Below are 27,060 nucleotides of genomic sequence, written 5' to 3'. Positions count from 1 at the left end.
GTTATTTTGGATGACTGGGCAAATCCTGAAGTGGATGCACTGTCTGCTCCAAAACTCGATCAACAATTGTTGAATCAAGTACCATTTAAAGTGAAAAAGTTTGCACATGTTCAGGGTGCTTTCTTAATTGCCACGGGCCCACTTTGTGGCCTTCATGATTGTATCGAAAATGATTCAGCTCCAAGTTATGAGGAAATTAAAGTAGCTTTGGAGCAAGCTCTTTGCCTTTTAGGCTCAGACAATGCTCGGCTGTCTATCCTGAGACGACAGAGAGTCCTCGCAGCCATAAACCGTTCGAGGATAAACCTCGCGGAACTACCTCTGCCTAATGCAAAATCATGACTATTTGGAGGTGATTTCCCCTCCTTGGCCTCAAAACAGGCCGAATTGTCCAGGGGTTTCACGAAAAACGTGGCACAAACTACAGGGAAATCCTTTGCTAGACGTAATAATAAATCCCAGTCCCAAAGCAGACATCGAGGAGACACCTTTAACAAGGATCAATCCACTGGGTATTCAAAACCCTTATAAATTTCGGTCAAATTACCAAGAGCCTCGTTCAAAAAACGGGCTTTTTCGTTCCCCTCACCAGAAGGGACGTCAGCCAGACTCTCAGAGTGCATAGTGTCTTGGAGAACCCTAACATCGGACTCACAGATTCTCTCAATTGTTTCAGGTTACAAGATAAGTTTCCTCAAAACTCCTTTTCAAAAGTCTCCACCATTTATCCAAACATCGGATCAGGAAGCACTCCTAATATCCCATGAAGTGAACGAGTTATTGCAAAAAGGGGCCATACATAAGACTCCTTTTACCAGAGACGCTTTTTACAGCCGCCTGTTTCTTGTATCCAAAAAGGGAGGATCTATGCGTCTGGTGCCGTAGACCTACGTTCCTTGAACAAGTTCACCGTAATCGGGCATTTCCAGATGAAAAACCTCAGTTGCCTAAAGACGTTGCTATTACCAGGAGATTTTATGACAAATATAGATTTAAAAGATGCTCACTTTTCTGTACCTGTTCACGAGTCTTTCCGAAAGTTCCTTCGCTTCATTTGGAAGGGAACATGTTACCAGTTCAAAGCTCTCCCATTCGGCCTGTGTTCAGCCCCCAGAATTTTTACGAAAGTTCTAAAACCTGTTGCCGCATTCCTGAGGAGGAAGGCTATTCGAGTCCTTATTTACCTGGACGACTTTCTTCTTTTGGCTGCAGCAATGGAGGAAGCTGGGAGAAATACTCAGCTGGTAGTGACTCTCCTCTAGTCCCTAGGTTTTCCAATAAACCTCAGGAAATCATTACTGATTCTAACACAAGTGATAACCTTCCTGGGTTTCCAAATAGACTCATTGTGCATGATGATATCACTCCCGGCAGAAAAGGACAACAAATTTCTAGACTGTTGTCACAGTCTGCTCGTTTCTCAAAGTATCACATTGCGAAACCTAGCAAGTTTAATAGGTCTGTTAGAGTCCTCGAGACCAGCCATTTGGCGAGCTCCACTACACTTTCGTAACTTGCAGTCAGATCTGATAAGGGGCCTACAAATAAACCAGGAGTCTTACGACGCTTTGTTTGCCCTGTCATCGAGTGCCAGAGTAGAACTTGCGTGGTGGTTGAAACACCCTCAATGCAAACGGCAGTCCCGTGCACCTTCCTCCATCGGATATGATCATCGCAACTGACGCCTCCAAGAAAGGTTGGGGCGCAGTTCATCAATCCCTTCAGACCAATGGCAGATGGTCACAAAAAGGGTCTCTCCAACACATCAATTATCTGGAGCTAAAGGCGTCCTTTTTGGCTTAAAAACCTTTCTCAAAGGCAAGTTTCACGTAAACGTATCTCTCCAGTTAGACAACAGGACCACCAACGCTTACATCAACAACAAATTTGTCGTTGATGCAAGCGTTGGCGCTTTACGAACGAAGAATATACATTGTATTTACCGTGTGTTTGGGCTCGCACACTTTAAGAACGAAGAATATACATATCGTATTTATTTAGCGCTTTTGGGCTCCCACACTTTAGGCAAACACAAATGGCATGAGAACGAAGAATATAAATTGTATTTAGCGTGTGTTTGGGCTCGCTTTCATAACGAAGAATATGCATTGTATTTAGTGTGTGTTTGGGCTCCCACGCTTTAAGAACGAAGAATATAAATTGTATTTACCGTGTGTTTGGGCTCGCACGCTTTGAGAACGAAGAATATACATATTGTATGTCGGGCATTGTATTTAGCGTGTGTTTTGGGCTCGCACGCTTTAAGAACGAAGAATATACAAAAAATATTCTATGTCTTTACAATAAGATGCATTTTACCAATGAAACACCAATCGAATAAGTGCAATTCCATTGGCACCAATCGTACCACTGGTGGTACCAATGGACGAGTAGAATGGACCCCTACTCAGCCTGAAGCCATCGGAAATATTCAAACTCTTTATAATGACATGCGCTTCACCAATGAAATACCAATGGATTGAGTGCTATTCCATTGGTACCAATCGTACCATTGGTACCAATGGACGAGTAGAATGCACCCCTACTCAGCCAGAAACAACTGGAAATATTCTACGACTTTATAATGAGATGCATTTCACCAATGGAACACCAATCGAATAAGTGCAATTCCATTGGTACCAATTGTACCATTGGTTGGACGAGTAGAATGGACCCCTACTCAGCCTGAAGCCATCGGAAATATCCAGTCTTTATAATAAGATGCATTTCACCAATGGAATACCAATCGAATAATGCAATTCCATTGGTACCAATTGTACCATTGGTTGGACGAGTAGAATGGACCCCTACTCAGCCTGAAGCCATCGGAAATATTCTAAGTCTCTATGATGACATGCGCTACACCAATGGAATACCAATGGATTGAGTGCTATTCCATTGGTACCAATCGTATCATTGGTACCAATGGAGGAGTAGAATGCACCCCTACTCAGCCAGAAACAATTGGAAATATTCTGCGTCTTTAAAATGAGATGCATTTCACCAATGGAATACCAATGGATTGAGCGCTATTCCACTGGTACCAATCGTACCATTGGTACCAATGGACGAGTAGATTGCACCCCTACTCAGCCTGAAGCCATCGGAAATATTCTAAGTCTTTATAATAAGATGCATTTCACCAATGGAACACCAATCGAATAAGTGCAATTCCATTGGCACCAATAGCACGACAATTCTACGACTTTACAATGAGATGCATTTCACCAATGGTGCAATTCCATTAGTACAAATCATACCATTGGTACCAATGGACGAGTAGAATGGACCCCTACTCAACCTGAAGCCATCGGAAATATTCTAAGTTTTTATAAATCCCCATGTGGAGACATTTCCCAATGGATTACCAATGGACTGAGTGCCATTCCACTGGACTCCGTTTGTGTGTATTGGACAACCCTCAACCAGCTCAATTCACACAACTGTCTCATTTGGGCCTACCGGCTCAACTGGCTTCGAACCAGCTCAAATCGCATCCTGACAGAAACATTTGGAAAGTTACGTACCAGGAATATTTTTAGATGAAAACTATATTCAGTATTGTATAACTTTGAAGAGGCAAGGTTAAAAATTCAGTTGGATTACTGGGTTAAGGGAATAAATATAAGATTGCCCTGACACTTGTACGGTTATGTGTAAGAACTAGTGTACATAGGAGTAAGGGAGCAAACGTATACTGATCACTGCACAGTCCTTATACATTAAGGGTCCTTACACGGACTCCTCATACCACCTTATATTTGTCATTTTATGAAGTGTGAGGTGAGGTACTTCCTGCGGCTGCAGCTGTAGTTCGTCTCCTACTGGTTAAAATGTTAATATTCATTGTTGTTCAAAGAACCATCTCGCTTTTGTGCTTTGGTAGATGTAGCAAACAACTGCAAATCCGTTTGCAGAAACGTGACGGAAACGAACAACGGCGGAAATCTGCTAGTTTAAATATGACGGAAACGTGACTTGGCATTTCCTTTCCGGAAACGTGACGGAATCACGTAGACTTGAATTTTCACGTTTCCGCAAGACGTAAACATAACGGAAACATGGAGTTACATGTTTCCGCCACGTTTCAGAAATACGGAAACATGTGATTTCGTCCCGTGAAAGGGGGTACACGTTCCTCCCAACATATGACTCTGGCCTTAGAGATGTGGGATTGGTGTTGGGAAAGAGACATCCTTGTGATAGCTTCTCACATCCTAGGAAGAGACAACGTCTCAGCGGACAAGGAGTCCAGAGAATTCAAGGACATGAGCGAGTGGAAGCTGGTCCGAACAATTATTCAGCCTTTTTTCTGCTGAATTGTCTGACGGATCTGTTTGCGAGTCGCCTAACCAACCAACCGTCGGATTACATCAGTTGGAGACCCGACCCGGAAGCCATCCACACAGACGCCTTTACGATAAACTGGGCTCCTCTACGGAGCTATGCCTTCCCCCTCTTCAATCTGATATCCAAAACCTTACCGAAGGTAACGATCGACCAAACGGAACTAATTCTCCTTGCTCGGCCCAGCCCTGGTGGCCGGTTCTGCTGAGACTTCTAATATCTCAGCTAGTTTTGCTACTGAACAATCCAACCCTCTTAACGGACCCGACCGACCTGAACCGAGTTCATCCAATGTATCCTCGCCTTCACTTGGCCGTGTTTCACATCTCTACCAAGGTTTTCAAGCTGAGGGCATTTCAACAAACGTTGCCGATCCACTCATCGCAGCAACTCGTACCTCCACCTCGTCGTACCCCTGGACGGCAAATTGACCCTCTCTCGTCATCTATAAGTGACATTCTAAATTTCTTAACAGAACCCTTAAACGAAGGCTTAGCATACCGATCACTTAACGTCCTTCGTTCTGCTATTTCATCAACTCATCCAAAGATAGACAGTTTTTCAGTGGGTCAGCATCCTTACGTTGCTAGGATCCTTAAAGGAGCTCTCAATAAACGTCCTCTCAAGCGCAGGTATTCCCATACCTGGAATGTTGATGCCATGATTGAATACATGATTTCTTTGTGGAAAAGCAGCACCCTATCAATTAAAACTATCTCATTGAAGTTAGCACCCTGTTTGCATTAACCTGTCCTGAACAGATTTCTGCCTTGGCTTCCCTGGATCTCAGACATTGCAGCGTCCTTCCAGGAGTTTCTTTCAAACTCACCGTCCCTAGAAAAACTGGCAATGCGGATGAACCAGCGGAAGCAATTTTTTGCCCGCTTTGACCAAGACAAGAAGCTCTGTCGTCCCGTGGATTGTTTTAGACAATATGTAAAATTATCCAGGAATGTTTGACCCGTTATCCCGTCTTCTCTTCCCAATAAGTTGTTTATTTCATTTAAACGCCCCCACAAACCGGTCACTTCTACGACGTTGGGGCGTTAGCCACGAACCTTTATGAGTCCAGCAGAAATAGACAGTCAAATTTTTAAAGCTCACTCTGTGCGTGGTGCATCTACGACAGCAGCAGCCAATGCATTTGTCCCGCTGTCGAGTATCATGCCAATAGCCGACTGGTCTTCTGCTTCAACTTTCAGAACATTTTACTATAAACCCTTGTTTACTTCAGACTTTGCTACAGGGGTCTTATCCTCAAAGTAGATCTACGTGTAAACTCAGCTATTCTCCTGTTAAGTTTTGAATTATATATAATATATATAAATGTTTTGTTATGTGGAACCATGGCTGTTTTATCGCTCTTAGTAGCAGCGTTAAAAACTACCATTTGTTGTCTCATATATTTCGAACGGAGCCTGTGAAATATAATGAGAATTATACTAGGGCCGCGAAGCGGCCCTAAGTTATCATTCAAATTATATGAACAGATGAAGTGAGAAATATATGAGCTTCCCACCCTTCTTCCCTCCCTTCTATGGGGTCTCTCTTTTGCCTGTCTATTCCATGGCGTCAAAAAGCCACCGAAGCATCATGGGTCTAAGAGATCTAGGTCCCTGGGCCTTGTGGGTATACCAGGCCCCTTCTACTGTTTCTTCAGGGGGGTTCGCCCTTCTGTTGGCGTTAAAAAGTGGTTTGAAGCACTAACCAGGAAAGTCCTACCATTTGTTGTCTCATTTATTTCTCACTTCAACTGTTCATACAATTTGAATTACAACTTCAGGCCGCTTCGCAGCCCTAGTATAATTCTCATTTTTAACCTTAATTTTGAAAAGCGTCCTTTTTTAACTTCTCGCGGATTTTCTCTTCTTTCTTACACGCGGGTCCAGGTCCGACAACCCGTCTGACACAAGCCTTTTTTCACCAAAAGGTCTTTGAGATATTGTGAAGGTTTACTGATTTTTTTAACATTTCCAATTCCCAGACATGGGTTGCGCATAGTTAAGCCTAATTTATAAAAGTATCTTGTTTGTTTCTTCTTCTGGATCTTTTCTGCTCTTTTTACACGCGAATTCAGTGGCAGCAGCCCGTGTGACACACGTCTTTTCTTCTACAGGGTCTTTGAGACATTTTAAACCTTTTTTTCAATGTTATAAATTTTCGGGTTTCCACAGGTAGGTTGCGCCTAGTCAACCTTAATTTTGAAAAGCATCTTGTTTTTTACCTGGATTTTCTCTGCTCTTTTACACATAGATTGAAAAGGAGCAATCCGTGCTACACTTTCCATTTTCCCCATAAAGTCTTTGAGACGTTTTAAAGCTATTTTATTTTAATATTTTAAAGTTTTGGTATTTCTCACTGGCGGCTTGCGCCTTGTCAATCTTAATTTAAAAATTATCTTGTTTGTTTCTTCTCCTGGATTTTCTCTGCTTTTTTATACGCGGATTCAGCAACCCGTGTGACGCACGCCTTGTTTCCTCAAAGGGTCATTGAGACGTTTTGAAGCCTCTTTTTTACAATCTTTTTTTTTATTTTTCGCACACCAAAGGAAGGTTGGACGTAGGCAACCTTGATTTTGAAAAGCATCTGGTTGCCTACTTTTAATCTCCTGGATTTTCTGTGTATTTTGTTACACGTGGATTCAGTGACAGCAATCCGTATGACACTCAACTCAACTCGACTCAAATCAACTTTACAAAATGTGGCTCGTGTTTCCACCACTTATATTTCTCCCAAACCTCCACTTTAATAATAAAACAGGTTTTGTTGCCAATAACTAATTTGTTGCCAATGACTAATTTCATTACTTTTATTGCCAATGACTCCATGGAGGCACGAAAGCACATGATATTCTATTCTTGTCTCAAAATACCACAAGATTTATCTGGCGATATCATTTCATCACGTGACTGTTTCTGCACAAAATAAATTATCTGATATTTAATGGATACTGATAGGACTTTGGAAAATGTTAATCAGAAAGCTAGAAACTGAATCAGGACGAGTTATTAAGGATAGAAGCTTCTAGTATTTAGAACCTCACACAATTTGTCACTGCGTCTGCAAGATCTTTTCGAGTGCTAATTTCAATTTATTAAGGATATTACGCCTGTTGAAAAGATGAAAACAGGGAACTCTGACAGAAAAGACAAAACCTGGCATCAACTACAATGATATTAAATAAGAAAAACATAACAAAATAAACGTAACAAAATAATAACAAAGAATACAAAAATTTACAAATCTCGTAAGCTCTCTGCAAGATCTTTTTCAATACTAATTACAATTGATCAAGAAATTACGGCTGTTGCAAAGGTGAAAACGATGCAATCGGACAGAAAAGACAAAACCTAGCATCAACTGCAATAACGGTTAACAACAAATCCTTTCAGATGGCAAAATACAAAATTTACTCACAGTTGTCCAGCGTTTGGTTCCGTTGTTCATGATGTTTTGAAAGGATTTTAAAGGTTGCACTAGGCTGTTTCAACTAATTTTCAGCCGTTCGATGTTATGTTTTTCTTTCATTGTGGAACTATTCTCTCGTTACCTCTTTGAATCTGTGTTATTCCGTCATCAGTTGTACAGTTGCCCGGGTTCCATCCTTGTAATCCTGAACTTCAACCCAAAATAGTTGTTCTGTTTTGCTCTTTATCTTTTAATCTTTTCATCCAACTTATTTGTATATTTAGTGTTTTTTGTCACCATGATAGGGAAATTAGGAAAGAAAACTTTTGATTATCAGTCCGAACACTGTGCCTTAAGCTTTTATCCAATTAAATTTCGTAAACATACAAAACAATTAAAAAAATAAAAATAAAAAAACGTCTCGTAAACATTTTGCCATCACCCACACTCATCAGGGTTTTTGTAAGAAAAAGTAAATTATTGGTCATAAACAACGAAACTGCTCATTATTATTCTGTAACTTCAAATGTTCCACTTTTCATAATACACCTCTTCAATCTTAACACTCTCCTATGTCTTAATGTTCTAATTAAATCTAGACATGTGATCAATTTCACTGATGTGCGACGTAACCACGTTGACCAAATTGTAAATTCCCTAAACTGGGCTACACATTTGACCGTTACATAGTAAAGTTTTTCTTTATTATTTCAAAAGGTAACTTTTTCGTTATTCTTCTTATTATTCTAATCTTATTTCGTTCATAACTCTGCTGAAGAAGATGGTCTGTCAGGATTCTAGAAAGTTCGTTTTTACAAAGAAAGAGTTTGGTATGCAGCCATTGTTTCTAAACACAATTGATCGACTCATTTTAAGATCGCTCGCCGTACAAATCCTATTTCTTACATAACCAAGCTTTCCATGTCAGACACCCTATAACTCAGTTAACAAGAAATTTAAAAAGAGCCCTTATCAACCAGCCTCTGTAGCATCATTTACAAACACCTTGTGTTCAAAGCGCCATAGCTTACTGATTAAAGGCGAACAAGGGAAACTTGTTATGTACTTGTAATTTTGTGTGAAGTTTATAAGCTTACTACAGTCAGCCACATGTCACATGTCAAAGTATTTTCAATCTTATCTGGATGCCTTAGAAGTCATTAATTTCTAATTCGAGCCTGCTTAAAGAGTTATGTATTTGTGGCATGCTATTACGTTGCTCGCTTGTTATGTAAATTTTTCAGTGTCACTTCGACAAAAGGTGACCTTTTCCTCTCCTCCTCCGCTAATCACTAAATACTCTTTCAGCATAAAAACATCCGTCCCAGAAACATCTTCCTTTCACTTAAATTGAATTTTAGTTTCATTCTTGATAGAAAGAAAGTTAATGATGATCATCCGTTTTATTTGGTAAAAAACACTTTACATGCTTGAATGGCTTTAGAAATTCTTGAACAATACGCCAATCAATGTTACGTATGCAAAATGGTTGGGTTTAAAGGCCATACGGCAAAGAAAAGACTTCACAAATATGCAAACGAAAGGCACATAACACTACAAATATTGCAAAAATTACTATCGCAGATATGCAGTGGGATCCTTCTATAATTCATCAACTTTGGAAGCTTAAGATTTCAAATTTCATATTCAACTACCTTTATAATGACAATAAAAAGGGCCACACGAGCACAGGGTAAAATGAACCAATCATGTTATTGCAAACTGCTTATTTCCAACCCAAGCGTGGATAAATGACAGGTCAGTCTGAAAAGAATACAGTTTTGGAACCTTCAACCGTATTCAAATTTGTTTGTTCAGTCCATCGGCACATTAAGAAGTAGAAGAAGGATACTAAGCTTCGCAGGAACATCAGGCAAACACAACGGATGCTGTGGAAATGTCTTTGTTTAGCGAAGAGGCTAAACGAAGGTTGGAGTTAAATTTGGTAAGCACTTTGATGAAGAATAGAAATCAGGGAGAATACATAATTTTCCGCATTGAATAGACCATGGCTGCTTCATCATGATTTCAGAGGGGGCAAAGAATGAATTGATTCAAAAAGGGAGAACATATGGCTACATCAAGTGTAATTCACAAATCACCAAATTCTGCTTCACGATTCTGAGATGCACGGATAATTGTTTCGCCCCTATGACATGCCAACATACAGCAAGACACAAATGTATTAGCTGACTCTATGTTATTATTTGTAATAAAGTATGTCCTGTGTAACTACACTCTAGGTCATTGCACTCTAATTCACATGAAATAACTGTTGCAGTTGTAGAGTTAAAAACGAAATTTGATTTGTGCAAGCATGGAATTAGTTTGTGCTAATACCAGAACTTGTTTCTTTAGTTAAATCAGCTTGCTATGCCATCCAGCTTAGAGCCCGGGCCTTCACATGCAAACACAAGATATTTCAGTCCCTCTGACGTGTTCACGGTACTTTATGGCACAAACACAGCACGGCAGGTCAGTATGGACGAAGGTGGTACTTTCACTACAGCGCAACTCAGAACAGCGGACAGAGTTAATTCAGGTAAGTTTAGAATTAAGGCTTAAAACTGGTTCGTGTCGTGCTGATCAAAAACCAAGTCCAGTCACGCGCAACTACGCGGATACTCGCGTGTTGTAAGAACTTGCGCGTTCATTAATAGTGTTACTTTCTATTTCACGAAAAGAGTCGATGCTTATTCGCAATAATATATTACTGCCGTTTAAAATTCATTGATAAAAGCACTATCGTAAGAAAATGCAGCCCACGATGAAAACAGGGTTAACTAGCCACACATCGAGAAGCTTCTTGCACTACGTAAATTGTTATTAGATTTGGTCTAGCACTGACATTAAATAACTTTAAGCTTAAGCCAGTTGTTCTTTCGTGTCAAATCGCACAGGACAGTTTGGGGTAGCCGGAAAGTATTAAACAGCGGAAATGGTAAAATTTGCATACAAATCGTAGGTGATCATGGTTTTGTTCAGTGAGTGTGATTGATTGTGGGAGTGTATTTGGATGCGTAAGAGAAATTTGGGAATTTTTCACGTGCTATCGATTACGAGAGATGGCTAGTCAGGGACGTTGGACTGCAACTACAAGGAAAGCTATATTAGCTACTAATAACTTACCGACTAAGCCACTGTACTTAACACGCATTGATCAAGAGCCAATTTGATTGTCATCAAATAAAGAGCTCATACTATACACAAATCAATCCAAACCACACCAATATCTTGTCAACACTCACTTAAATTAATGTTCATCATTTTCAAGATGCTTCCAGACGAGGCATTCGCGTCATTCACCTGACCTTTGCACAAGTCTAGTTCCGTGGAACAGCTTGTTAAAACGATGTGTTTCAGTGAACACTGACTCAACTCAAATGAAAAGGTTACACTAAAATATTTTACCGTTCAATATACATTTCATACAAAATTTAGAAACATTTTAATCGGAAATGAATTTCAGGGTTCAGTGGGTGTGATAGAGGAGTCGTTCTCAACTGGCTAAAACGAACCACTTTCCCACCATTAAAAAACAAATGTCGTTCTACTTTTTTACTTATGAAAATTCTAGTTCAGTTTTAGCTTTTGTTATTTTGACTATAAACATTGTGGAGATTTACATTGCGTCCAATAAAATATCATAACAAACTTCATTATTTTTAATAAATAAATGTATCGCAAGAGTGCCTGGCCTGGACGGGATGTTTCAACTTTGTAAATATGATTCGTTAAAAACCATTTTTCAAGGCGAAAGGAACATCACAGCGAGCGAAATAAAAAGCTTATTGTATAGTCAATTTTTGCACAATCGAACTCTAACTGCACCTCTGAAAGTCTTTACTGGTCACTATGGTCTTTAGTAGCCAAATTGCTGTCAGATTTTGTCAGATTACTGTAAGTCAAACGTCTAGTAAAAGTCCAGACCTCAGTCTATCTCCCTAAAAACTGGCACGTGTAGGTGGGTTTGATTCTATTCTTACGCAAATTACTTTTAAAAGGAGGCTGATAATAGTTTCAGCTTTTTCATCACATACTTTGATGGATCAATACCATCACTCTTTGTCATACGATCCTGCAGTAATGGTATCAATCAAGTTTAATGCTCAATCATTGTTAAACAGGTTGTGGTCATCCTTTTATAGCAACAAAGCAACAGTACAGCCAGTTAGAAAAACCCTTTATTCTAACTTAAAGTACTTATAATTCAAAAATGAGCTCGGTGACCCCAATTCTTTTTTTAAATGTGTATGTCGAGTTATGGATGCAAGCGGGAAGTTTGGAGAGCTTCTTGAGTGTTCTATAAACTTCCCAAGTGCATCCATAACTCGATATACGCACAGCTAAAAGCATGAACCAATTCTTTTACAACATAGCGACAACAACTTGGGCGTTAAGGACGGTGCCCACTAAATACAAAGGTTTTGGCGCCAAATTAGGACCAAGTGCAAAAAGTAGATCTTTGCAAGGGCTATTGGAATCCACAAAGAAATAATTAGCCTTGAATCTTCACAAAAATGCTGACAACAGCACTTTTCTGAAAAGAGAAGTAAAGGATATTTCTTCACAGATTTCCTTAGAATTCGCTTTTACACACAGAAAAGCAGACCGGCACATTATAAGATCTTAAAACTGCATGATAAAAGGTTACATAAAAAGCATTTTTGGCATGTTTTTAATGGCAAAATCGTTGCAACAGCGCTTTTAACGTCTCTGACAGCCTTCCTCTGGTTCTGCTCAAATACAGTCTCAATAACTTTTCCTCACAACCAGACACTAATCACGTGTTGAACGGGCTTGCCACTTCCATGTCATAACTTAAAATGCAGGGGTAACCATGCGTTTTTTAAAGTTATTCATCTTTTTTGAAAACTTTTACGTTGCCCGTTACATTTTTCCTGTTACCTCCCTAGTAAGTAAAACATTTGCGTCTCTAGCACTTGTTTTGCGCGCGCACTACGCCATCGGCAGGTACAAGTTTACATTTGGATTTCAGAATAATTTTCGACAGATAACAGCTAGTTTTTCAGCTGGAAGCCGTTAACAGTTGGTGGTTAGCGATACGCTGCTATTCTGGTATTCCTGGTTTTAGTACGGGTTCATTGAACTTGATTTGGTCACAGTAGAAAAATTTTGCTTTCATTTTAGTCGCGCACCTGGTAGCGTAGTTGATTACGTCCATCCCAAGCCTAGCGCGCGCTTGGAGTGTAAACCATGCATTGCGTGATGCGCAGAACGTGTGCGCACTAACAAAAGTATGCACCGTCCTTAATACAGGTTTAATTTGTGGTTGACCACAAGGTTCTCACAATGCACGCAGAAGGACGTATCCCATTGGCTGGTTAAAAACACGCCACAATCAGTAGAGCGAGAACACTTCATCTGGTTTCTAAAATTGCCAATGAGAAATTCGCTTTTTCGAATTAATAAAAATATAGGCAAGCAAAGTCAAAATACTCAAGTTTCAGTACGCATCTTAGCTTGGTAATTGGTAAAAGTCAAAGGCCCGAAGTACGGTTTGAATTGTTAAGAATGATGTTCACATTGCCGAAACTTTAATTAACAAAAGGAAGTCGCAGCTAAACTTGTCAGAAACTTTGCAGCTAAAATGAAACTGTACATGTCACGTTACCATGATGGCGCAACAGGAATTAGGTAGGACCAGCGCGCGTGCTATGTCATAATATCGAATTGTAACAAGCATGGTTAAATACGTTTTGCAAAGATAAAAAAAATCAGTAGAGAGGTCCAGAACCTACGTAAATTCTCAAAAATATAAAGTGGCTATGAATCCTCTCATAGTTTCATAGTTTGGTTATAGTAAATGAATTAACTCTTGTCTTATTGTTTATCCATGAACTTATGTAGTTGTAACGATCCAAGGAATTGCAAATTTCAAATTTACGTGTTCATTTCAAGGTTTTTAACTAAATTACATTTTCCTTCCAGCTTGTAAACTTTGTCAAACAATACCACATGGAGCGTGTCACATGCACGAGCAACCCACTCAATCGCTGACAGGCGGACGGCTCAGCTACGCTGTCAAGTCACTGCCACCAGAATGTAAGCTAGGCGTCTCTAACTCAGCAGGGGAGGGGCACGGTGTATACACTAACCAACCCATCCCTACAGGTACATGGATTGGCCCCTTTGAAGGCAGACGAATTCGTCCTTGTGACGTCACACAACACATGGACACGTCGCACATGTGGGAGGTGAGATACAAGTCTTAAACGCTGTGTTTTTAAGTGGATAGTTTTTACTGTGGTTGGTTCTTTCTCGATCTGAAAGATGAAAAAATATATTCATTTATAGCCCTGACTATTCTTTGTTTACAGCTTTCAATTGCACTTCCATATTATTCTTTCTTGAACTACGCATTGTGTCGACTGAAATTCCTTCATAGTTTTGAAGTTTGATTACTCTTGCAACGTTTTTTCAGTCAGTTATCTCATAAAAATTATGATTGGGCAACCACTGTGCCTTGGTTTCAAGCGTACATACATACATACATACATACATACATACATACATACATACATACATACATACATACATAAACTTTATTTGAGTGTCGGAGTATTTAGCTAAAGATAACTAATTGGGGACACTAAAACAAATACAAATATAAAATATAAAATACTAATATTATATAAAATATATAGGTGGTTAATAATTAAAAATATGTTTTATAGGTCTAATTAGTTGAAAAATAAGTTCAAGATTACTTAAATTGGTTGTATTATTATTATGTTGAGCAAGCATAGCAGCTGCATCTTCCGTCCAACACATCTGTTAGGTTAATGGCCCGAACTGCTTTTTTAAATTCACGAAGGCTTGTTTTGTTGCGATGGTCTTTGTCTACTTTTCCCCAGAGATAGGGTCCTAAATATCTTATGCTATATCTTATCTTATGCATTACTTTAAATTCAAATGGCTCTACACCACCAGCAGTGCAACATTTTTACATTGTTCCAGTCTTACTAAGATGAGTTTCATCCTAAAACTGTATTTGCTCTATTTTTTTTACCTTCACTCAAACGCATCCATTTAGTTGAGGCTGAAATTTACAATTCATTCCACTATGCCCTCAACCCTACCTTATTCTCAAAAAGAGACATTTATATAGCAACTAGGAGAACAAGTGTTGCTTTGGCCAATCCTCATTGAAGCACTTAAATAGCTCCTGATCCTCATTAACCAATCAAAAGCCCAGCACGATTACTAACCGTTACTGCTAACGCACAGGCATGACGTCACACCAGCATAAAGTAATAAGATGCCGCTGATCGGCGTTGACAAAACCGGGATCGGACCGGATCACGGATCGGATCACGGACCGGATCACTGATCGGATCACGGATCGGATCACGGATCGGATCACGGATCGGATCACGGATTGGATCAAGGAAAAAATTCAAAATTCAAGATTCAAAATTCAAAATTCAAAATTTTGTTGAGTAAATTACTAGAGTGACTACTGTGAGCAGAACGTTTTATTTAATTCATGTGTGATATTCCTTTATTCTTTTATAATATCAAGCCAACTGGGAGCTGGTCACAGATGAATTTTTTTCAGGCTGTTGGGTTTTGATTGCGATGATCAATCATGTCTTCATATCTTTCTCCGCAGTTCAGATAAATGATATTTTGTATATTCACTTGCATCAAAGGTAAACTGCCATAAAACTAGTCAGCATGGTAATAATAGACCGAACGTATGAATCGAAACACAAAAGCTAAAAACACTAAAAAGAATTAAACACCTGATGATTTCAAACAATTTCCGTTTTTGAGACAAATCTATACTTTTACAAGATGTGAGTTTGGAATACGATATTTCGCTTTGAAATAAAACGAAACAAACCATTTGTATTTCAAGGAAATATAGCTGTTTTACAAAAAGATTATAAGAATAACATCGATAGTGTGAACGATAACACAACCCGAGAATAAACAACATTTTAGGAGTTACGTCACGATTTTTAGAGTCATTTTTAGGGTCGTAAAGAATTGCCTTTAAATAGGATAAAACCTGAAAATGATCGTGTTCTAGGATAGAAAACACTTAAGAGGCAAGAACAAATCAAAACGGAATGAGGATCGTTAAGGACGGCAAAGATTAACGAGGACTGCAAATGACAAACTTGAAAAACTAGGCTAATTTTTTTCGAGATGCGCAAATCGTGACGTAGCTCCTTTAAAGCAAGTCATGTCCTTAAGCTTTCGTACGTGAGTTCTCTCATTAACTGTAATGCCAACTGTAACGCTCACATCTGACACGAAAATGTAGCCGAGAATTAGCTACTGATACTAACAACAATTTCAAAAGCGAGAATGGGAGGTCCACGCAAGCTTCGAGCCAACTAACGTTCAAATATAACTACATCTGCCTGTTCATTACAATTTAAACTCGTCGTAAATTAGGCGCTTATGTGACTTTTTAAATGACGTCTTGTCGTTCTCTGTAATTAACATGTCATTGCGTCAAATTCGGGATTCTTATTTTCATTTAACACATTTTAGTTTTCCACTTTTATTTTTTATTTATTATTATCTTATAAACGATTTGATTTTTTTTGGATTTTTTTTTTAAACTTTGTTTTTTTTGTGATCCGATCCGTGATCCGATCCGTGATCCGGTCCGTGATCCGGTCGGTGATCCGATCCGTGATCTGGTCCGTGATCCGATCCGTGATCCGGTCTGGTCCTATCCAGGTTTTGTCGACGCCGATGCATCAGCTTACTTAGCAACTTTGGTCACAAAAACTCTGGGTGCAGATAATTTTCTGGGACGAGGTGTCGCCATCATTTAATATGCTCCCCCCCCCCCTCCTCCCCCACTGACAAGTTGAAGATTTTTAACAGAACTTCATTCTTTTGGACAGATCTATGAAGGTACTATCTTGTCTCATTACATTGACGGAAGTGACGAGAACAGTTCCAGTTGGATGCGTTTCATCCGCTGTGCAAGGCACAAAGGCGAGCAGAACCTCTTTGCATTTCAGTATAACGGGAATATTTACTACCGAACATTCAAAGATATCCCCACGGGCACGGAGCTGCTTGTATGGTATGACGAGAAGTACCCAATGTACATGGGCATTCCTCTCGGAATACAAGCCGAACCTATAGCCAGTACATCTACTGCAGGTCAGTCTGTATATTTATGACTTATGGTTTTTTCCTCTTAATAATCTCGCATAATCGGTCGGACCGTTATTAGTCAGTCAGCCAGTCAGCCAGTCAGTCTGTCAGTCCACCAGTCAGTCCCCAGTCAGCCAGTCATTCAACCAGTTGGCCAGTTGGCCAATCAGCCAGCAAGTCAGCCAGCAAATCAGTCAGTCAGCCAGTCAATCACCCAATCCATCATTCAGTTATTCATTCAGTCAGGCAGTCACCCAGTCAGCCAGTCCATCAGTCCGTCAGCCGATCCAGTCAATCAATCAGTCATGCAGTTACTCAGCCCGTCCGTCAGTCAGTCAGCAGTCAGTCCGTCAGTCAGGTAGCCAGTCAAACAGTCAGTCAGCCAGCAAGTCAGCCAGCAAATCAGCCAGCAAATCAGTCAGTCAGTCAGTCAGTCAGCCAGTCAATCAATCAGTCAGTCAGTCAGTCAGTCAGTCAGCCAGTCAATCATCCAATCCGTCATTCAGTTATTCAGTCAGTCAATCAGTCAGGCAGGCAGTCGGTCCGTCCGTCCGTCCGTCAGTCAATCAGTCCGGTCGTCAGTCAGAGAGAAAGTCAGTCAGCCAACAAGTCAGCCAGCAAATCAGTCAGACAGTCAATCAATCAGTCCATCAGTCAGTCAGAAAGTCAGTCAGCCAGTCAATCACCCAATCCGTCACTCAGTTATTCAGTTAGTCAGGCAGTCGCAGTCAGGCAGTCAGGAAGTCGGCCAATCTGCCAGTCCGTCAGTCCGTCAGTCCCTCAGGTCAATCAATCAGTCATTCAGTTATTCAGTCAGTCCGTCAGTCAATCACTCAGTCAGTAGGTACGCCAACCAGTCCGTCAGCCATACAGTCAGTCAGTGAACAGAAAATCAGTCAGTCATTTAGTCAGCAGATCAGATAGAGGGTCATTCGGTCAGTCGATCCGTCAGTTAGTAAATTAGTTCGTTAACCAGTGTCGGTCACTAGATCCGTCTGTCGGTCAATCAGAACGTCGTCTAGACAGTCAGTTAGTTTGTTAGTCATACCGAGTGACGGTCGGTCCGTCCGTTGAAAAGACAGTCAGGCAAAACCAACAAGTCAGTCGTTCAGTCTGTCAGTCATTTTGTAGTTAACTTCTCAGGTTTTAAATCAAATTAAATTCTCAGGTACACATGACAGAAAACAAGGCGACACAACCGTACAAAAGTCTAGTCAATCTTTAAATCCAGTTTTGACACAAGTCAACCCTCAGGATACAACTCGATACACCAGAACTGTTACTAGCTCCCAGTTCACTACGAGTAGAAGTCCTCTTTGGAGTGGTCAAGGTAACGGAATAAGTAAATAGATAACAAGATCGAAAAATAAATAGATTTTTATTAACAAAGAAACCCACGTTTCTGCCTGGTTTGTCGTGAACACAAACACTGAACCCGCCTTTTCTCAGCAACTTTGTAACATGACTACAGCCGACATGAGAGCAGTTCATTATCGAGCTCGTTCTTGTTACTGGCTTCTTGGCCTCTGTTAACTACCATTTTCTTCTTTCTTTGCTGATCTGAATTTGAAAGACCCCAGGCGTAAAACACGGTAGCTCTCATACACTCCCTGACCGAGGCTATCTACCAGGTGCTCAGAGTTAAGGGGAGAAATGAAAGTATAGGCAGAATGGTAAATATTTAATTTATCGCATACAATATCGACCTGTTGCCTTTGTTCCTCTACCAGCAACACAAATGACAGATCCACCCAACTCAGTAGAGTAAAAATGACGCTCATATCACATGACGTCTATTGGTTCATCTTTGTCTTCCCGCCCGAGTGCTCAGTGCGGGCGCGCCGCGTTTGAATCGAAAGAATTTGGGGTAAGGGTGATCTTGCAAATACGGTCCGTGTGTGTCTCAGATTTTTTGAAGGGAAAATCATTATTTTCGGAGTGGAGGATATGTAATCCTTAGGGTAGCACTATACTGAAAACAAAACTTCTTTTTCAGACACAAGAGCTTCATCAACGGATACTAAGAAACTCCCACCCCTTGTTCCAACCTACTCCTTGCACCAAAGGCGAGCATCTTCCGACAATGCTCTAAGTGATCAGGGGTTACCAGCGACCGGTGATAGGGACAGTGACGTCAGTAACCTTAGCAACAACAAGGTACCCAGTCCCACAAGTCCAGTCAGCGAACTAACCTCGTGGCGATGCCAGCAGTGTCACAAGACCTTTACTCAGCGAGTGGCGTTACAAATGCACGTGTGTCCGTGTCAACCGACCAAGCCTTTCCAATGTGGACAGTGCAGTGAAACATTTACTAACTCCTCAGACCTGCGTGCGCATGTGGTTTCCCATACTACTGAGCGGCCATTCAAGTGTGGGTTCTGCTCACGCACATTTGTTGGCGCAACAACGCTGAACAACCACGTTCGAACACATATGGGGCAGAAACCCTTCAGCTGCGAGAAATGTGGTATGACATTTTCACAAGCCATGCACCTCTCCAAGCATGCGCGGGAATCGTGTGAATACGTGAATGGCACAACTAGAACGGATTCTGTAACGGCTCAAGCACTGCCAACTTAAAAGAGTGACGTTGGAATTTTTTGGCCAATTTTTAGTATGTAAGACAAATCAAATGGAAGTAAAAGCAAATGACATTGTTCTTAAGTAGCAAAACACCAGAGGGATAACAATTGAAAATTGGGAAACACTGAAAATTATTAGTGGCGTACTCCTTGATAAAAAAAAAAATTCGGAACAGAATGAGTCTTGTATTGCGACGCGATTTTGTAGCAAAAAGAGAGTTCACACGGCGCTATGATGACTCATAAAGTTTGACTCGCAAGAGTATGTTAAGCGTTAAATGCATGTGTATGTTTTTGTTGCTTTAGCTGTTCAGCTCTATTGTTTTAACTACCATTTTGTAGAGCCAAAACAACAAAGATTGAAAAACAAAAATTGTCACAAAATCCAGCCGGTGCGATTAGCTGTTGACCAGAAGGGTTTTGTAGGTGAATGGTAGCGCAGACATTTAATAGCAGTACCAACAAAGAGTGTAAATACAATGGATTTCGCCGCTTGCTGCTATCTATAACATAGAAAAATAGTTTCTAAATGATCTGTAAATATTGTCAATAAAGAAAGATATTTTTTCAACCGATTATTTATCGTGTGCAATACCAATACCTTGATTTAAGTTGCCTAAACAGGAGTTCAAGTCATTTCAACCGGATTAGAGCTTAGAACCAATATAAACCATTACCTCTCCAAGGGGTGTTTTAAAAGGCAATTGGGGTGACGACGGGGAATGGGGGGGAGAGGGTGGGGAGTAAGAAACTGATGAAATAACATGTTCTCTTAAGAAAACAGTATCTCAATATCATTAATTGTTATTAGAAGGCTAATATCCAAGTGATTGTGTTGGGCTTTCCCGCCAGATTTGATCGATTGATAATCTATCTATCGCGCTTCTCTATTTTTAAAGGCTTCTTTTGTATGTTTGCGCCAATATTTTATTCGCATTTGCAAGTTCTTGAAAGAGTCCTTTGTCTCTTACATAATCCTTGTTGAAACGCCTTTGAAAAAAATTGTTATGGGCAGGTATTTTAAACAAACTAACTCAGTGTAGGTACCCTATACATCCATATCGATTCATCTCAAAATGCATAGCACGGGGCAACTAAAAATGTTGCATCGTAATTCGCAGAAATCAGCACTTTAAAGGTCCACAAACAATGAGAAGTTAAATTTTCATCTTCCGCGACATTTAAATAGTCTACATATCATGCAAATATGAACAATGTTTTCTTTATAGCTCCGTCTCTCAGAGATTAAAAGATTAAGGTATTTTTCTCTTTGTCAGCTATGTCTGCGGTAAATTTCTTACCATTGTTATTTAACCCATGAAGTTAGGATCAAGGTCTCCGCAGGGTTATGGTTTCTTTAAGTAAAAAAGTAATTTAAATTTCATTAATAACCACAAGACAGCTATTTCAAAAGGTCTGAGATATTGGTATTTAAATGAGAAATTTATGTTCATTATTATTGAAGCGTGACAAGAAAGCGAGCTTGTTTCCCGCCAAAACCCAACATAATGTTAATCAATTAACATTAATGAAACACACAACCTACATTTTAAAAACTGATGTTAATTTTATTCGGAAGAAATAGTAGGCTCTTAAAATTTTACTTCGAGAAAAGCGAAGTTTATATCTGATTTAATCCCAAGAACAGCAACATATGGTAATCGAAAATTCAGGACTTGGTTTTACAATTCAAAATTATTTTCTTTGATTAAAATAAAGTGGGCGTTGTGATATGCTGCGGCAAACAAAAGGTTCGAGTGTTTTGATTGTTCTTTTTGGTTTCTTTAGAAAGATTACGTAGGTTCATTTTAGAACGCTATTCAACGCAGATTAGCCAGTTCATTGCAATTCGAACTTACGTGAGCAAAACAATTGAACATTTCTTTCAGAAACCTAAAAAGACCTTTTAAAAAGTTCTTTTCTACTAGCATGTCAAAGAAAAAACGCCACATATTTAACATTTATTTGAAATTTGACTTAACAGTTTTCGTCGAGTAAAAGCTATCACGCGTGATGCACGTGCGTGCGTGGCTTCGCGCGTGGTGTAACACGTGTTGGAACAGGATTTTATGTTGTCTGGTGTGCCAGTTGAGCTGTATTTGGCATCATCTAACATCTAAGATTTGGACTATAACCTAAAATAACGTTTGATCTGAGAGAAGTTAACGTTCTGTTAAGAGGCAGTGGTATGTTAGTGTTCGTTAAAGATCTTAATAGTCTGCGTCATTAACTGCACATAAACAGGAGATTTCTAAACAGTAAGTAATCAAAGCAACAGATATTGTTAAATCATGAAAAGATAGCGTATCGCCAATAGTTGATCCAGAATGAAGATACATAAACAGAGAAGAAACGAGAGTATAAAATTTCAGAGCATACACAATTATAGGATATCATTATGCTAATGCATAATTGTGTCAAACACACGGATTACTAGCTTTGGCGCGGAAACACGGGGAGCTCAGAACAACCTGGCGTCTTAGAATCTACCAAACCGGTTGAAAAAGGCAATTTCCCTGATCGATCTAAAATGTTACTGTAGCATTCACTGACTGTGATTGAATAAAAATTACCGTTCTTCCAACTCTATCTATCTTAAACCTCATTCAATATTCAATATACGGAGCAAATTATTACTTTAATTATCTCACTCAGAAATGGCGCGAATCTTGCCCAACACATGACATACATTACCAACAAAAGGCTTCCCTTAACGATTGTCTTTAAATCCCTATTATACTATAATTTGTGGTAATTCTTCGTAAACACAATAACCTTTAATTTAGTGTGAAAAAGGCGCCAAACTATTAACTGTATCTTTAAATACCAAAACACATATTACTGTTTTACTAAATACACCAGAGCGCCAATTTCTCTGCTTTGTGCGCAACCTTGTAAACAAGCCAACAAATATTCATCGAGTGTTTAAGGGACACCTTGATCAATCGAAGAGTTAAGTCAAGAGATAATGGAACTTGAATACGAGGTAAGGATATACCAGCCGCTAGCAGTGTTAAATAAACTGTCAGGATAAATGCAGGGCTACAAGTATTATAGACAAATACATTTCCCGGCGAATTAGGGCGAATCTACGTTGCTGAAACAAGAGATGAATTTTCTGCAATCAAAGCTTAGCTTATGTTCCAGGTAGGATAAATTCGGGTATTGTGCAGAGTATTGCAGTCTGTACCACTCTGTAGTGATATTCGAGGGAACTTCTGGGTCACACATCACTGCTTAAAGATATTCGTTCCATGGTGGAGGCAAACCTTGATCTAATTTTCATGTCAAAAATGTCATTTTTTATTATTGTAATTTTTGTCTCCTTTTTCTCGTATGCACGCAAACTATGTGAGATATGAAGACTGCCAACATTCTAGATCGACTTAAAATTGTTCACTAAGGAAATTATTCAGAATTTAAACGAAGATTGGTAAAGGAACAATGCAATCAACAATAAACAAGTTAACTTAGGATTTTATAGCCGGAGATCTCTTTATAATATATCTCTATGTCAGTACCAACGGTAGGTTTGTCGATAAGGCAAAATCATAGCATGTTCTGAGTGAAGCTAAGTGAATAAATACTGTTATCTTTCCCGCAGAAACTTAACCTTGCTGCAGATCATTTTTATCATCACGTTTCTCAGCCTGCCGCAAAGAAACCACGGTTTCAGAAACCGCTTGATAGTCCCAGTCTCTCTCAATGTACCTCAACTGAGGAGCACTTCACCTTTAAAGATCTACAAAGATGCTTATTCAGCAATAGTGAAATCCAGCCAGTCAGCATCAAACAGTCAGTGGTAACGCAACGAAACGAATGCTTCTGTGAGTACCGTCACAAAAGTTGATCGCCTTGCAGCAAAGATAGTTTGACAGCTCCTAGTTTTCGACGCATACTAGTATCACGCACCAAGGCCGGCTAACGCTCGAAAAGTCAGTTGCACAAATTTAGATATGGTGGTTGATTTACAATCCAAACTGATTACAGTGCTTTCACTTGCTGGCCGATCCAGTATGAACACAACAATTACGTTATATGATTTTGAACGAACAGGAAGAATTATCAGTTAATAGTTAACAAAACAAAAGTAAATTTCGAAACCTCAAGTGACGATGTTTTAGTTTTTACTGCAACAAAACGAACTGAAAACTTTTCAGTTACTGATCTTTGTACTGCCTTTCGTTTACGTGTCAGGGTGTGACGCAAGTTTAACAGACACGAACTTTCAGTGTCCGAACCATAAACATGAAAACACCGCCAATCAGTTACCACTCGCTCTCAGATCACTTCCACCGGAAGTGGAATTGTGTGCATCCAGCATTCCTGGAACGGGATTCGGTATTTGCGCCAAGCGAGCGTTTCCTGTTGGCGCGTGGATTGGGCCTTACGAAGGAACATTTGTGAAGCCTGAGGAGCTGTCTTCTGTTAAAGATACAACATACATGTGGGAGGTAAGTGTGGTACATCGTCAGCCGTATGAGTTTGTCGTACGCAGACAGCTTTGATCTTACCACACATCGAATGGTGGTCAAAACTCGAAGCAAAAACATGCAACTGACGCCAAATGTAAGGAACATGCATAAGATAATTAATTCACGACTTTTAACTGTGCTTCTCATAGGTACGTTGTTAACCATAAATGTATGAATTCCTTCATCCAGCCAAATTTTGCTCGTTAGAGGCTAACAATGGTCAATTGGACTGATTTATGGCGAAAAAGAAAGTTTTCAGGGAGAAAATTTGTGCTTTTCGCTAGGACACACGACACGTTTTCTGACCAATAAGAAAGCACAAGAAGCGTAAAACCAAAAACGCGCAATGAGGATTTCAGTTGTACAAACAAATATTATTTGGAGGTTTGCGACAGAAACCAAGCAGGCATCTTTTTATTATACCACCAGATTTTCAAGGAAGGCAAATTGGCCGGATACATTGACGGAAGCAACGAAAATGTCTCAAGCTGGATGCGTTTCATCCGCTGTGCTCGCCACAAAGCTGAACAAAACTTGTTTGCCTTCCAGTACCTTGGAAAAGTATTCTACCGTTCTTTCAAGGCCATCCTGCCTGGACAGGAAATGCTGGTTTGGTACGATGAAAAATATCCCCAATACCTTGGCATTCCATCAGCTATTTTTGACATGGGAGCTGTGATACCGAGTGGTAGGTTATCTGTTATCAGACTAGATACTTCCTGATAGCTTGATAGAGCTGTGGCAATATTTTTATCCACAGCTAAAATGTAACACAGGATGTCTAGCCAGCCTTCAATCCTGGCCATATATTGTCATGCTGTAATCATGAAAGATACTCTCACATTGCCCCTCTCCGTCATCAGGTGTAAAAATGGCCAGCAATCGGAAATATTAGAGAAACCTGACAAATGTCTCGGGTTAACCAGAAAGGCTAGTATTCCTTGTTGAGGAGTAACTGTGGTCGCCCATTTGTCCATCAGTGTTTGTGACAGAATGATCACTTGCTAATTGCTGTGTTCCGTTTTTTTCTCGGCAGGTGCCAGTTCAAAGCCTGATGAAGTGATAGTTGTCTCTCCACGTAAGGCAAGCCAAACATCGTTCTTTCCCAGTCCTCCTCCTTCGCCTGTTTCCAATCCCAGCAGCAGTTCTTTTACGGTTACGTCCGCGCCCATAAATGAAAAACGTACCCCTCCATATCAACTTTGTGACGAGAAACTACTTTTTTACCAGGAGCATGGAGTAGTGGAACCTGTGTCTTACACCACCTCCATTCCCAAGCAGTGGACCAGTCCGCTGGATCAGAATAACGGTGATCCACTGAGAGATCCACAACAAAGCGAACATGAAACGTCTCCGTTACGAAGTGGAGACCTTAATGAAAACGCAACGCTCCCGATGAACTCAGTTTTTAACAGTACTTCTGAGCAATGCTCATCATGGACATCAAGTCAAAGTCCGCTAAACCCAGCGTTACTTCAAACCTCGACGGTTCAACAGAAACCTTTTCAGTGTGGCCACTGCCCGCCTTCTTTCACAAATGTCAATCAATTGCGCACGCATTCTGCCATTCATGTGAGCAACAAACCATTCAAATGCGGTTACTGCTCGCGTTTTTTCAACGGGGCGACGACTTTAAACAACCACATTCGATCACATGTTGGAGGTCGACAATTTGCGTCTTCTCTAAGATGACATAGTAGAACGCAGAACAAAAATCAGTCCAGTGTGTGTATACTTTGTCGACTAAGAAGATTGCCCCATTAAACGATAAACCTCCACACTATAAACACATGATAAGAAGTAAAGTAGCGAGAAGGCAAGGGCAAGGGCATTCTGTTTAACTGAACAATGTAGTTAAAATCAACGGACGTTAGAATTCTCAAACTGTTCGTTGAAAAAAAACAATATGTTCATATTTAATTGACTAACTTGGTGGATAATATTCCCAGTGATTTGTACTGATCCAATGCACACGTGGCAATTTTCCATTAGAGATGTATCACGTGACCAATTTTGACTTAGGCACCAGCTAGTGGCAGATTGAGACAACTAGAATATTATAATACACATAGAATATTCCAATTTATAGCATAGTAAAGTTCGTAATACAAGGAGATGTAAATCTGGTATAGTACACTTCACAGAGATTAAAGATTCAGAAGATTCCAGTGCCTGGAGGAAGACTTTATGACTCAGTCTGTCTAGACAGAAAAAGTCGTAACAATAGCTTTCTTGAGTGTAAATAGTTTGAACGTCGATAGTTGGAAGCTAAGCAAAGCAGACAAAGCAACCACACTAAAATAAAGATAAAGTTTGCTCGAATTGCAATGCTGAGGTCTTGTAATTAAAAACAGATAACATGCTATAGTGTGTTGAATTTGGTTTCAGTGGGTTCCCTGGAGGAATTAACTGGCTGGCCTTCATATATCCGCCCGCTGATCCGAGAGGAGATTGACCGCTGTATAGAGGCTATTATTCACTTCCTCCCCTTCCTTTTGATAAGTTTGGGAAACCATGCAATTAGGGCACTTGAAAACAACTGACCACAAATATGACTTTAGTCATGCGCATTACCTCTGCACTACACCTTTAAAACAGAGACTAAAGGAATACAGCGCACGCTTTCCACATGAGGAATTCTGCGACATATGTTGCTATATATTTCTCATATTAGTACTTAATCCAGGTTTCCCAACCACAAATACCAAGTTCAAAGCTTCAAGAAGAAAATATTGAGCACTTGGGTTTCATCATAAATCTGTTGACTTCATAACAGACATAACAATCATTCTGGTATCTAGGGACCCCCCTTTGGGACCACATTCATCTAGGCACTGTTGTTATTTCATTCCCTTTTGTTGTTATTAAGAGGTGGTCGAAAAGATGCAGGCTTTTTAATCTTTAGTTGTTCAAATAACCTTACGGAACCCGAGAGTCAGACCCAGTAAGCAAGATACATCAACCTTGAAATTGACAACTTCTAGAAGGCTTGTTATTAATCAAACTGTCATGTGCATGAGAATAATCTTCATACATTAAGGAGAAAGGATAACTTTCGTGCAATGAGTCGAGCTAGAGGTTTTTCAAACAATGCACAG

The 27,060-nt window shown here is 39.9% G+C and overlaps 2 protein-coding genes across 2 annotated transcripts; both read left to right on the top strand.

Moving 5' to 3' along the window:
• Window positions 1-9,556: 9,556 nt before the first annotated feature.
• Window positions 9,557-20,209, top strand: LOC145460487 (putative histone-lysine N-methyltransferase PRDM6). The gene is made up of 6 exons (XM_081445327.1): window positions 9,557-9,700; window positions 10,114-10,297; window positions 13,708-13,973; window positions 16,647-16,911; window positions 18,074-18,235; window positions 18,902-20,209. Exons 1-6 carry the CDS (start codon window positions 9,653-9,655, stop codon window positions 19,483-19,485), a joined length of 1,509 nt encoding a protein of 502 aa, XP_081301453.1. The 5' UTR covers window positions 9,557-9,652; the 3' UTR covers window positions 19,486-20,209.
• Window positions 20,210-22,455: 2,246 nt separating this feature from the next.
• LOC145494561 (uncharacterized) lies at window positions 22,456-26,571 on the top strand. Its single transcript, XM_081474099.1, has 5 exons — window positions 22,456-22,473; window positions 23,092-23,314; window positions 23,685-23,941; window positions 24,347-24,650; window positions 24,999-26,571. Exons 1-5 carry the CDS (start codon window positions 22,456-22,458, stop codon window positions 25,652-25,654), a joined length of 1,458 nt encoding a protein of 485 aa, XP_081330225.1. The 3' UTR covers window positions 25,655-26,571.
• Window positions 26,572-27,060: the final 489 nt, after the last annotated feature.

Source organism: Orbicella franksi, chromosome 1, assembly GCF_964199315.1.
Source record: "Orbicella franksi chromosome 1, jaOrbFran1.1, whole genome shotgun sequence".
NCBI classification, from domain to species: Eukaryota; Metazoa; Cnidaria; class Anthozoa; order Scleractinia; family Merulinidae; genus Orbicella; species Orbicella franksi.
The sequence above is the reverse complement of the archived record's forward strand: the minus strand, read 5'-3'. Positions and strand labels throughout refer to the sequence as shown.